The sequence below is a fragment of the Pinus tabuliformis genome, chromosome 3_1, assembly GCF_031772625.1.
Source record: "Pinus tabuliformis cultivar Carrire ecotype Pingquan chromosome 3_1, CPIR1, whole genome shotgun sequence".
In the NCBI taxonomy this organism is placed as follows: domain Eukaryota; kingdom Viridiplantae; phylum Streptophyta; class Pinopsida; order Pinales; family Pinaceae; genus Pinus; species Pinus tabuliformis.
In genome coordinates, this window is record NC_142301.1 from 448,395,106 (window position 1) to 448,406,809 (window position 11,704).

Below are 11,704 nucleotides of genomic sequence, written 5' to 3' on the forward strand. Positions count from 1 at the left end.
ATGAACAAGAATTTTGGATTTGACTATTCATAGCGGACAGAATCTCTTTAATACTTATTATTAGATTTGACTCTGAAGAGAGGGCCGAGTCTCCTTATTCTATTATTTATTTATGTGAGAATGAGATAAAAATAATTTTTTTATAAATTTGAAAGAATTATATTTTGATAAATTAACAAGTAAAATGTATTTGGCTTTAATTTTGTTAGATTTTGTTGTTCACTAGATAATAGCAAAAACATAAAGATAACAAAAGTTAAATCATTTCATGCAGATTGTGAATATTATCCAGAAGAGTTTCAAAACTCAAAAATAGTCAGCCACCATTTCTAATCAGCAAAATTACCTAGACCATGAGTGTCCATCTCAAGCCTAGGTGGTTGAGGATGACAAAAGGCCTCATGTATATGTGCTTCCATATGTGTCAACCTTCATTCCGGATGGTCCTGTTTATCTTGAATCTGTTTTTCCCACTTTGGAGAGAGACCAACCTATCCATCATATGCCATTGGTTATGTTGTAGATCATTCATAAAGGCTATGAGCTCGTTGTGGTCATCGTGACGATCCCAAGCTAATTGTTCAACCGTCAAGGTGACTTGATGCAACTGAGCTTCGATAGAGTCAAATGGAGGGGGAAGGTTGACTCTGTCTGGAAAATAAGTGTGATGCTAGTTAACCTCCTCCCCAATATCTCGTTGGTCCACTGGGTGCTTCATTCCCTCCGCTTGAGGGCCAACACCCCTACGTGTGCGTCCCTTTTTACTTTGCATGGCACCCCTTTCTTCCCACTCACCTCGAATTGACAGGGACTCACACCACACATGCCCCCAACTAAGAACTTTCCACTGCCACCGACATCAAGACCCACAAAATAGAACTAGCAACTAGCAACAAAACTACTCTAGCCCCAAGCACAACCCCTGCGTGACCACCTTACACATTGTGAATTTTCGAGAGCCAACAACCTACAGCCCACCACCCTAGGCCACTTGCCCAACCACTACACAAAAGCCCCAGGGACAAAATACCCTCAGGTTGGCTACCCAACTCTATAGGGTGCTTGCCACATGCCGCAATGAACACCAAGCCCACAACAATGCCTATGAAAAGATCAAAACCTAACAACGCAGAACACCATTCATGGAAAACATTCAAGGATTGACCATAAAATTGTTCTTGTGAGAACACAGAGTGGGTTAACCCAAGAACCAAATTGAAGACATTTCCCACTACAAAAGCCACTTCACACTCAAAATGCAAAGAATTATCCCTTACCAGAGAACATGTCCCAAGATCCCCAATAGCTACACTAGAGTCCTCAGAGTCGTTGGTACACTTAGAGTCCTCACTAGAGTCGTTGTTGCACCACACTGCCTCCACACATAGAAAAGCTTAATTATCTTCAGGGTAAGTGTTGGGAAGGGCTTGAATAGTAAGCCACCCCGGGCACCTCAAGTATTTTCTCTCACTACAGTCTTATCTCTCATCACCGAAACCTGAAAATAAACTATACAACCAAGCGAGGGCCAATTAAACACAAAGGTCTCTCTAGAACCTTCACAAGTCTAGTGCCAAATGAAACATTCCCAACGGGCCTTGCTATCATTTATGAAACTTTTTGGTGAATCCCCATAAAACGCCACCCCTGCATCCATGATTGTCAATGAGAGACCCGAAACAACCAGAAGGCATGTCCTTGGCCGTATGTACCACGTGAAAACCATTTCTCAATGGTCGGTGCACTGTTCAGTCATTTACGCGTGCGATCGCCATGAGCTGTCTCGGGTCTCTTTATGAGTCTATTCATTCCTGCAACGTTTGAGAATTATCTTCTGACCCATCAATTCTGCCAGTGGATTCCTGTTCTGTGTTCTGCTAAGCCTTTTTGGGAGAGATGCCGATGAATTGTGGAGGACCGCTGCCTCTAACTTCACTCAACCATATCTCTCTCGTTTGCAGATCTGTTGAGGAATCCATGAATTTCTACGAGAATGTCCTCGGCTTTGTTCCTATTAAGAGGCCCGCATCTTTTGATTTTAATGGAGCTTGGTAACAGAATATTTTTCGTTTTGACATCTGCCACCGATTCATTTTGTTACGCATATCAAATATTCTTATAGTTTTGATGATTGTGCAGGCTGTACAATTATGGAGTTGGCATACATTTGCTACAAAGCAAGAATCCAGAGGATTTACCAAAGAAATCTGAGATTAATCCAAGGGACAATCACGTATCCTTCCAGGTATAGATACACTGAGTAGGGATCAGTTTTCTTCACTTTATGAGACGATTGAGCATTTTAGTAGGTAGATTTTCACAGTTCAGAATATGATGAAGCTAGTGGAACATTGTGTGATTTAGTTGAGGCATTTAAACATTTAGGATTAACGTTTTGTTTATTTTTAAGACAGAAAACTCAAATGATGAAGTTAAAAGTGTAAGACCAATTTTCTTTCATTTATTTTAGGTCTGATATTCTTTTTAGCTTTCCATCGAGGAAAATGAATAAAGTGTAAAGTGTTTACCTGAAACTTCAGACACCTCAACTACATCACACAATATTTCAAAAATTTTCATGATCATGATCTAGCATGTTTGAAAATATACTTGAATATGAAATACGTAAACTACCAATGCGCAGTGTGAGAGTATGCAGTTGGTGGAGAGGAGGCTGCAAGATTTGAGAATCAAATATGTAAAATGCAGAGTAGAGGAAGAGGGACTGTTTGTGGATCAGCTGTTCATTCATGACCCTGATGGCTTCATGATCGAAATGTGCAACTGTGACAATCTCCCTGTGGTGCCATTGGGTCCTTCTCATGCTTGCAGGTTCCCATCGGCCATTAATTCAAAGCTGCACATGATGAATATCGGCCCACCAAACCAGCAGCAGAAAAAAATATTGAAGCCATCATCACTACCGCATGGTGGACATGATGCCGAGCTTTCCATGCCCGTCTGATTGTACACCATCATCTAGCTGCAATTGTCTGGTTTTTTATCATGTTGGGAAAAGATTTAGCGAGCCCTCAACATCCATGAGTTTCAGGTTCGTCGTGTTGACAGATCCATAGTGACTTCCGGCCCATTATCACTTAAATTCTTGATCGATCTGATGATGTATTAAATTGTTTTAAGTTATTTCTTATGTAGTGGCTTTGGTATGTATCAACCGTTTGTCTTTTAATCGATGGAGGAAGCAAAAGAGTTGATCAAGTTTAGTACAAGTCTATCTTAATTATTATGATTTCTAATCATTAATCACATGGTTTTTAATATTTATATTATGATTTATGAATTTGATTTATTTGATTTCATTCACTTATTATTATTTTAAATATTTTATTATATTTGTTTTTCATCATTAGATTTCCCACAATTTATTAGATTTTATATTTCATTTAATCTTTAACAAATATATATATATATATATATATATATATATAGGTAAAGTTTAACCTAATTAATTTTTAAAAACTTTACCATATATGGTACGTTTTCAAATAAGAATATAGCCTATAATATTGAAGTTTAACTCCCTATGCTATATTGATATAATTTTATTAGTGTATAATTATATCATTCTGCAGCAAAATTTGTGGTCTAATTTACTCCTTTGTACATTTTTGAGTGGGAGGCTTAGGTTTTTAGTCATTTAACCTATTACTTTATTTATTTATTTTTGCACATTTTTTTGGGTGGGATAAAATTTCTATTCGTTGTACTTTTTAGATTAAATTGTGAGTCATTAACTTATTCCTTTATTTATGGTTAAGTTTTTAGTTATTACTTTATTTAATATTTTATACATTTTTTCTAAGAGAAAATTTCCACTTGTATGTTATTTTAAGTTAAATTTTTAGTCATTAAACTATGATATTATGTTTAAATATTATAAACTTTTAATTAATCAAAACTATTTCTAATGACCTTGTGCAATTTCAGTCTGTAATTAACTATGGAGTAATTTGCCATTATGTAACCACATGACCCTGTACGATTAGTTCTTTGTGCATAAATACCTCTAGTTGTCAGCTCATTATAGCTCCCAGTAACATTTTTTGGTTGAAAGCATGAAGTGGCAATAATATTTAAACCCCATGGCTAGATGTTGGTCATGGAGAGCTCTCTTGGGAGGGTTAGGAAGAACCTCGTAAGCTTCCTGCACTTGAACAAATCTCTTCGTGTGCTCCTCAGTTTGATAGGGATTGGGACATACATTTGGATGATACTTGCGAACTAGTTGCAAACTAGTTGCTTGTGGGTTTTTTTTAATCTCCACTAGAGTTCCATTCTTGGGTATTCCCAACAGGTCATACAGGCTTATGCTTTGCTACTTCTCCAATGCCAAAGTTGAAGAATGGCCCTGCATATTCCTCCCAACATGCCAGCCATGGCGGCATGTTCAAGAAATGGGTTTCAAATTCACAGAGACGTAACGAGATTTCATGAGGTGGTGGAATGAATTAGCCTTTGCCCTACATGAATCTGCCTGCAATGCCCAAACTCGCTCCACATTCTCTATACAAAATGGGTTTCATGGCCATTTACTCAATTTTGTGTCATTTTTACTTCATGCTCTTGCTGATTGAAAGATGAGAGTAGCTGGATTTTAAAAATCATTATTATGGTATAGAATAAGAATAGGAACACAGCCACTCATGGACAGAAAAGCTATACCATTGATAACATAATACATCTGAAAAAAATAGCAGCACTCTAGAAAACTATGAAGTTCAGCGTTTGATGCCTATCATCTCACCTCATGGCTGAGAAAAATACATTCAATTTCAATAAGAAAAACTAAAGGTAAGGAATGCAAAATTAATCTGTTGTAGATCATTCAATTTTTTTATAACATCAAAATTCTATTTCCACACATTCAACATTCAAAATAATGTTATCCAACCATCCAACATAATTTCAAAATATTAGCAAATATAACAATTTCCTCATGGGCACCCAAAAACTACAACCTCTTGGATAAGTATGGATATCCTTCTTAGGATTATTAGATAAGTTTTTAATGGATACATTATAACAAAATTCAGGGAAGAATCTTGAAATAATATCATAGACATGACAACAAAAATAAGTAAAGACTATGCATATAATCTCCAAATATAGTCTTTAGGTACATACTAAATAGCAACCCTACATATAGATATAAGCTAAAATTAAATATCAAAATATCTCATCTCAATAAAGATACAAGACACATTTCAACTAAAAATGTTATTAACATATGAAATATTCTTCAAATTAAGAATGGAGTTGATAAATCACATATTTTTACTTCCGCTTTAGGTTATTTAACATATGAAATATTCTTCAAATTAAGAATGAAGTTGATAAATCACATATTTTTACTTCTGCATTAGGTTATTTTACTTAGATTTAGATTTTTAATTTTTAGATTTAGAATTTTAATTTTTAGAGTCTTAAAGAAGGAAACCATTACATAAAATTCGCCATACATTAATGAGTTCAGAATTGTAAGTTGAACATTCATGTTCTCAACTCAATTGATTCAGACATGAAAACATATCTGACAAATATCCTCGAACCATGAGTCCTCGAATTTCACAACAACAACTGCCCAAATTTGTTTTCATGCATAAATAAAACATAACACTTATAAATTCCAATTGCACTCTTGCACTCCCACAAATAGGAAACCACTTTTAAACTCCATCATAAAGGAATGAATTAGAAAAGGGCTTAACTTAAAAGATTTCTTAGAAAAACAAACCCGAAATTGTTTAGATAACCTTTGGCTTTGAGATTTAAAAATCTCACTAGAAAAAGAAAACTGGAAAATGGTTAGGCAACCCATGGCTTTGGCTTGAGGTTCAAGATTTTTGTTGGAAAAAGAAAACTGGAAAATAGTTAGGCAAACCATGGCATTAAGGTTCAATTTCTTTGCTTTGATAATAGGCCATGTAATGTCTTAAAATGATAACTCACAATATGAAAATGAAGAGTACAATTTCTTAAAATGTTATCTTAGGATATGATGGAGAGGAAAACTAGTTGCCTATAGTGACTGCGACTATCACTTGTTTCTTAACCAATCTCAAGTCCTCTAGATGAGAGTACAAAAAAAAGTACCCTTAACTCATCTAAGTTTTCTAGATGAGAATACCCAAGAAAACACTATCCGCTAGTAGAACACGGTGAAATTAGTGACTAGGTGACTAAAAAAGTTAGTCACCACAACTTTTCCAAGTGAAATACTACCAAAAATTAGTAATATTAAGAGACCCAACTAAAAATGACTAACATAAATTTGACTAATTTAGTCCTGAGTTAAAATATATGGCTAGCTAATAAGTAATACTACTAAAAAATGACTAATGTGAATGACTAATTTAGTCGAGGAACAAAATATGACTACCTAACAATAACTACAATAATACAAGTTAGTTGTCTATGTTAGTCATTTTAATTGTGTCATTTCAATAGTCTAAACTTACAAGTGATAGGGGATTCAAAGGTTGGTATAGATTGGATGAAAGGTTATACTTCCTTATACACCTCTTTATTGGATCAGAGGATGATTATAATTATGGAGCTTATTAGAATCTTTATGGTTATTTCCTTTAGTCACATTCACATGGAATTAAATTCAAAGGTTGAAAAATTATTGAAAATGGGAGTGGGCCAACACCTCTTTTTGCAACATAACATGACCACCTCTATATGTTGTAACAACCTTGGAAACTTATTGAGTGGGTTGCACATCTATTTCACATTTCTTCTTCCTCTTGCAAAGTGGTAGTGCCAATGGGAGGGTATGAACTTTTATCAAGGAATGTTACTTAGTAGCACTATCAACACAACTAAACATCCATTCTCTTTTTTGAAATAAGCAACATAATAACACAAAATGGTTTTCTTAATTATTTTAAAAACTAGATCCATATTAACTATGGATCTATCAAGCATGAAGAGGGATCAAAGCTTTCGAGATGCAAACCTCTTTTTTGAGTAAAAAACTTGAGGAAATGCTTTCACCTCGAGATATTTGATCCTTCTCGGTGCTTGATAGAGATGGAGTTAAGATGGATCTAGGTCAGCTTTAGTTGTGTGCGGTTAAGGAAAATCTATCGATCTATTATTAATTTTATCAATAATATGTAAATACATCTAATATTAATAGAGTCATTTTGAATATGTTAAATATGTATGAGATTAATGTGGTCATTTTAATTTAAAATTTTCTTAGTTATCTCAATCTCTTGAGATGATAAATATTGTTAATAACTTTAATAATGAAAAATGATGAAATAAAAATTTTGAATGCAAAGTGACAATGTAATAGTGTTGAATGATAGAAAATGTGAATAATAAGAATGCAATCAATTACACATAGTCTTCATTGTGATCAATCTTAAACTATTTTCTTCTACTATTCTTATTTTCACCCTTGTTAGTTTTCACTTTTCATATTGATTATATGAAAAGGACAGTTGAAATCATAAAACATTTAAATCGTTAGCTCGAGTTGTTGTAGTAAACATCATACGTTGTCTCTCTTGCTATCCAATATTAATAAATTGAATTAATAAAACACAAAAATTAATGTACATTGCCAATAAGCTTTTGTGCTTACACTGAAATCAATGCACATTGTTAATCCAATCACTTTAAAATTAATGTACCATCATGCATCCAATTACATCAAATCAGAAATCAACATCTACACTAAAATAAATGCATCTAATGTAAGCAATCGAATAAGATTAGAAAACAACTTCTACATTGAAATCAATGCATCTAAAGATCAAGGCAACGACATCCATTTCATAAATCCAATTTCGTCCTAAGAGGAGATTGTAATCTAGGTTGGCATCAACGATTTCTACTTCGACATTAACGATCTTTCCTCCAAAACATATAGGAAAGGCCAGGATAATCCCATGTGGCCTATGAGAATGACTGTCAAATGTTGTCAAGAGAGTGGGTGAAGGAACAGCTGCAGGTGACCCAATTTCCTTCCAACATGACATAGACATGACACATGTGGAAGCTCCCTCATCTATAATCGTCTGAAAAATATTGGTTTTCCGGTAAGTAGACTTTATCTGGAAAGCCATATGATGAGGAAGTCTCTTTTTGACATTGTGCATATCAAAAGTGAGAGCTAAAGAATTATTTGGATCTACTGCCCCCATTGCCGAAAGCAAAGCACTTCTTTGAGCTAGACACGGTTGGAGTACCTCTAAAGTAGACATCGCGCATGGACTTTGGGCCAGATCTTCTACAATGGAGTAGTTCTGTGTTGCCCTAGCATTAGGATTGATAGTTGTGCGTTTGGCGGAACCTTTTGGTATCCAAGGTATAGACTTGACAAAGGGTCACTCAATATGAAGTAGATCCATAGTTCCGGGAACAGATTTATCCTTGGATGTTTCAGCTTCACCATAATCACATGACCATGTGGCCATAATGACGTGAGAACTCATCATGAAAACATTTAAGGAATTGTCCCCCTCCTGGTTGCCCCCTGCCAAGGTAACAGGGTTTGAATTCAAACCAGCAAGCAACTGTTGCCCTTGTGGGAAAGGGTTATTTAAGATAGCTTGGGAGCTAGAAGACCCTTGCTGCACTAACAAGCGCTGAGCATCTTGAATTTTTGGGCAGAGATGAGTCAAATGGTCTCCACTGCATAACTTGCATGGAAATTTAACTTTCTTCTTAGACTCATTTCTACCCTCATCGGCACCATCGTCGGGCTTATTTGCATTACCCTTCCCATCTTGATTCTTCTTTTTACCTCGTCCCTTCTTCTTCCCATCAGAATTTTGATTTCCTTTGGGGTTAGAAGCCTGAATGACATTTACAGAAGAAGGTTGAGAAGGTGGAGTAGTAGACGGTGCAGCCTGATTGGAAGAAGCAGTTTGTATAGACAATTTCTGCAATTGGCTCAGAAGGTTCATCGCATTTGCATCAATTGATCCAACAATACCGTCAGCATGCAGACTTGGCTTCAGTTTGGCTATATCAACCGTGGATCTAGGAGGATCAGGCAAGATTTTCTGAAGAGTCCCAGACTGAGAATATATCAATTCCAACTACTGGGTGCGAAAGATAGCCTACTCTTCTGAATACACCTCGGACATAGAAACATCCTTGGAGATCTCAGGTTGTAACGATTTTAAAAACCATTCGAGATGGAATTCAGGTGGAATTTTGGCTTTAATGAGCCTCTTTCTTTGTCTCCATTCCTGAATATGATTAGAAATGTGAGTAGTCGTGTCCTGATGAAAATTGGCCAGAAGTTCAGTCCCGGCTTTGTAACGGACAGGAAATTGGAAATGGTTCAAGAAAATGTTAGCCAAATCAGTGATATACGTAAAGGTTCCCCTTGGCAACTCTATATACCACTTATCTGCATTTCCAGTCAAGGTGTGTTGAAATAGTCTCAACCTAATTGAATCATCGATGAGGGAGTTCGATGAGCACCATAAATGGAATGTGGTTACATGGTCACCCGGGTCTTCATTGCTCTTCCCTTCGAATTTTGGAATATCCGATGGAAGTTTGGTTGGGACCAGAGGCCAAGCGGATTGTATCTGATTGGATCGTTTGTTAACTTAGTCAAGTCTGGTAGATTGAGCATGGCCAGAAATGGAAGTCTCAGAGGACCTTGGGGATTCCACCCAGATAGGGCGGGGTTCCCGAAAGTTTGAAAAGAATGACCTGGATTTTGAAAGGCACCATGTTGCCTAAAGTAACTAGTAGAACTTGCTGAACCAAAAGGTGACCCTTGTGGTCTAGCAAAACTCGAAGTTTGACCAACTCCAGCCAAAAAACCTCCGTAATCGGCAAAGTTTCCCCCTAACGAATTATTATAAGAGGCTGACAACCCTTGGTAGGGGTTCCAAGCATTAGCTAAGGGTGGAAAACTTCGAAATGAATTGACCAAGGAGTACGACACATTCCCTTGTTGGCCGAAAAATTAATTCCCAGTTTCGATCCCACTAACCGCAAGGTTAGTCCAACTCTGAAAAGGATTAGCACCTTGACCTATGAAAGGAAAATGCATAGACCCTACCATTGGATTGGAATGTGGTATATGACCACTTCCAAAAGGAAAACCCTGAAAATATGCCGATCCACTCATCATGGATGTGGAGGTGGTTAATGGTACACTCAATGGAACTAAAGGAATACCTTGAGAAGGCATAACAAAGGGGAAGAATCCAAAACTAGATGCATGCGCTTGGGAACTTCCACTCATCGAAAAAATGGAAGTAGACCCAAACAAGGATGTGCTGGTAGTAGATCCAAATAACAACGTAGAGGGGATGGAAATAGTTCCTCCCCCTTGCACTGATATAGGAGTGTGCATACTCGTAGCACTCACGGTGTATGCCATGCTTCTAGCAGTGGTCATCGAAGGGATGTATGTGTGTGGACCTGGGCATGAAGGCTTATGTGTTGGAGTTCCGACATATAACATTACGTCTGGATGATCTGAAGGGAGAGGAGAATTCGGAGCTGCAACTAACTCTGAGAGCTCTTCTACCTCAATATTATCTTTCGACTCGAGGAGTACTCAAGGAAGAACAGGTGTGCTCCTTTCTAACTCTGTGGTAGTACCAGGTCTACTTTGTACACTGATGCCCCCAAGTGGAGGATCAATCTCTGATGCGCCAGCTGCCATTGGTTGAAAACCACTGGCAGAATCGCTCCTACGCCTTCTAGGAGAAGGCTCTGGACTCACAGGTGAAAGTCCACAAAGTCAATGGGACCATCTAAGTGATTGGTCAGCCACTTTAAATTATTTAATAAGATCTACTTAAAGACTCAAGAAAATTGAAATCTAGGCCGATGAGGAGCACAGAACACACACTAAAAAGGTCCCTAAATATTTCAGCAGTGAAACAACTTCCAAGTATTTCTGCTTCGGGTGATTAGGACCAGACACCAAAATACAAGAAAGTGAATAAAAAGGGCCTTGTGAAAATAGATTGGACTAATCACGCCCCATGTCTACTAGCAAAGGTATAAGAGTTAGTTACGTTGACCTCCAGACAACAGCCTTTACCAGTGCAAGCCCCCAAGGTTCGCAAGGGTGCCCTCCAGAAGTACCATTGAACGTGATGCAACGTCAACCTCAGGTGCCATGGGATTCCCCTCCATAAGCACCTGTGTAGATCCCTAGGATTGGCAACTAAAGACACCAACTCGTATCAGAAGCTAGGTGAAATAGTCGTGAGGTAAGATTCGACAAGTAAGAGAGGGGGTATCTCTTGTCCTTATCTTCTCAAACCCTCATGCTTAACTCCCAGTCACGGAGCTTTCTCGATCTCCCTAACGCTATTGAATTTCACTCTTTATTCAAAATTCTATGTTTCACAATTTAGAGTGGCCTTGGAGAGTTTACTCTCCTCTCACCTAATCCAAGGCCCTAAATAACCTAAAACTTGTTTGTGTAACTAATTGACAATATAAAAAGTTCAAGTTTATTTTATTAAGCGCTTGATTTTAAGTGGCTGTTCTTTTTAAGTCAAAGGGACAATATGGAAGTGAAACCGATGGTGTTCTAATGACGCAAAAGAAATTAATAAAAAACTAATTTATATGAAATGCACTTGTTTGTTCTTCAATGAAAAGCAACTTCTACTTGGGTTCTAAGAAACTTCTATTAAGCAATAAAAATTTTTCTTTTCTTTTCTTGTAACAGACTTCA

At 37.0% G+C, this 11,704-nt stretch overlaps 1 protein-coding gene and 1 pseudogene across 1 annotated transcript; one reads left to right on the forward strand and one right to left on the reverse strand.

Annotated features, from left to right (window-relative positions):
- Window positions 1-1,847: 1,847 nt before the first annotated feature.
- On the forward strand, window positions 1,848-3,190 carry LOC149187682 (glyoxylase I 4-like). The gene is made up of 3 exons (XM_089412863.1): window positions 1,848-2,051; window positions 2,140-2,245; window positions 2,645-3,190. Exons 1-3 carry the CDS (start codon window positions 1,897-1,899, stop codon window positions 2,963-2,965), a joined length of 582 nt encoding a protein of 193 aa, XP_089268989.1. The 5' UTR covers window positions 1,848-1,896; the 3' UTR covers window positions 2,966-3,190.
- Window positions 3,191-4,042: 852 nt separating this feature from the next.
- LOC149187683 (uncharacterized) lies at window positions 4,043-4,550 on the reverse strand (annotated as a pseudogene).
- Window positions 4,551-11,704: the final 7,154 nt, after the last annotated feature.